Raw genomic sequence first — 1,825 nt, 5'->3', positions numbered from 1 at the left:
CATGCCCGGTAGTCCTGACGTATGGTCCTAGGGCTCAGGTCCTCCGAGAGAGAGAAAGAAAGAGAGAATTAGAGAAGAGAGAGATGGATTAAAGTTAGGGTTAAGTTTAGGGTTAAGTTTAGGGTTAAATTTAAAGGATTAAAGTTAGGGTAGTAGTTGCCAAAGTAGCTGAAAAGTTGCTAATTAGCTAATATTCTAAAGTTGTCTGTGATAGATACGAACTCGAATCCTTTGGGTTGCTAGACCGTTAACGTTATCCACCTACCCATCCCACCGGACCCATGCACACCGACCATCCACCCGACCCATCCACCCGGACCATCCACACCCGACCCATCCACACCGACCCATCCACCGACCCATCCACCCGACACCATCCACCCCGACCCATCCACACCGACCCATCACCCAGACGGCCATCCACCGGACCCATCCACACTCGACCCATCACACCCGACCACCATCCCACACAGACCCATCCACATAGCTTGACCGAACCCATTCCACCGTCCAGGACCCATCCACACCGACCCATCCACCGACCCGCACCCGCTCAGCCACACCCGCCATACCACAGCCGAGCCCATCCCACCCGAGCCCTATTCCACTCAAGACCCATCCACACGAACTCCATTCCACCCGACCCATCCCCGACCTCACACGCCATCCACACGCAACGTACCCATCACGCGTCCGACCCATCCACCCCGACCCATCACGCCCGACCCATCCACACCGACCTACGACCCATCCACCCCGACCATCACGAGCCCGATCCCACTCACCCGATCAACGCCCGACACGCGACCCATCCACAGACGACCATTCCACCCCGACGCATGCCACACGACCGCATCCACCGCGCCGACCCGGCCATCCACACCGACCCCATTCCACCCCCGACCCATCCACCCCGACCCATCCACCCCGACCCCTCCACCTCCCGACCCATCCACACCGACCCATCACACTTAACCCATCCACCCCGACCCATCCACCGACCATCCACACCGGACCTCCACACCTACCCATCCACCCCGACCCATCCACCCCGACCCATCCACGCCCGACCATCCACCCCGACCCATCCACCCCGACCCATCCAACTAATTTAGTTTTTTTGCCTTAAGTAACCAACTGTCTTGTGTAACCATACCAAATGTAACATATACTAATTCGTGTGTCTTGGATTTACGTTTTACTATGTTACGTCTTAGTCTATCTGAGATTCAGCGTGCTGTGTTCTTTCAAGGTTGTGCGTGTTCAGGGTTTAAGGGTATCTTCTCTGAATGTGGAGTACATCTACATCGATAGTGACTTGTTTTCATTCATGATTTTGCCTGCATTATTAAAATAACTTAAAGTTTAAAAGCCTCAGGAACATTCTTTTAAATTTCTGAAAAGTAACATGGAACTAGTTAAGGCTTGTCTTAAAGAAAATCAAGGATTATTCCTTCCTTGTATTGTTGTTGCAGTGTTTTTTGTTTTTTTTTTACAAACTTTAGTTGAAATAATCACTTTTAATAAGGTAGCGCTTTTGTTCTATTTCTTCACCACACACCTAGCTACAGTATAGTTTCTTTATTGTTCACTAGAGGTAGCTCCTTACCTAAATCAAGTTCCTTTAGTGACTGGGTTTCATTTGATTTAGAAGGCCGGGAGAGACACAGTGCTTCAAGCAGTGTAGATTTGCAGACACCCACTGTGTTTTATCTGGTGTAAATAACCACTGTCTTTGTTTTTTCGTCCCAAACGGCAACCTACTCACTCTGTGTCCACTACTCCCAGTCAAAATTAGAGCACTATATATAAGTTTGATGTATTT

At 50.1% G+C, this 1,825-nt stretch overlaps 1 protein-coding gene across 1 annotated transcript; it reads left to right on the top strand.

The window, feature by feature from the left end:
* The first annotated feature begins 281 nt into the window (after nt 1-281).
* Nucleotides 282-1,115, top strand: LOC139024652 (uncharacterized). Its single transcript, XM_070439543.1, has one exon. It carries the CDS (start codon nt 282-284, stop codon nt 1,113-1,115), a length of 834 nt encoding a protein of 277 aa, XP_070295644.1.
* Nucleotides 1,116-1,825: the final 710 nt, after the last annotated feature.

The sequence above is a fragment of the Salvelinus sp. IW2-2015 genome, unplaced genomic scaffold (assembly GCF_002910315.2).
Source record: "Salvelinus sp. IW2-2015 unplaced genomic scaffold, ASM291031v2 Un_scaffold1751, whole genome shotgun sequence".
Taxonomy (NCBI): domain Eukaryota; kingdom Metazoa; phylum Chordata; class Actinopteri; order Salmoniformes; family Salmonidae; genus Salvelinus; species Salvelinus sp. IW2-2015.
Note: the sequence above shows the minus strand (reverse complement) of the source record. Positions and strands in the feature narration are given on the sequence as shown.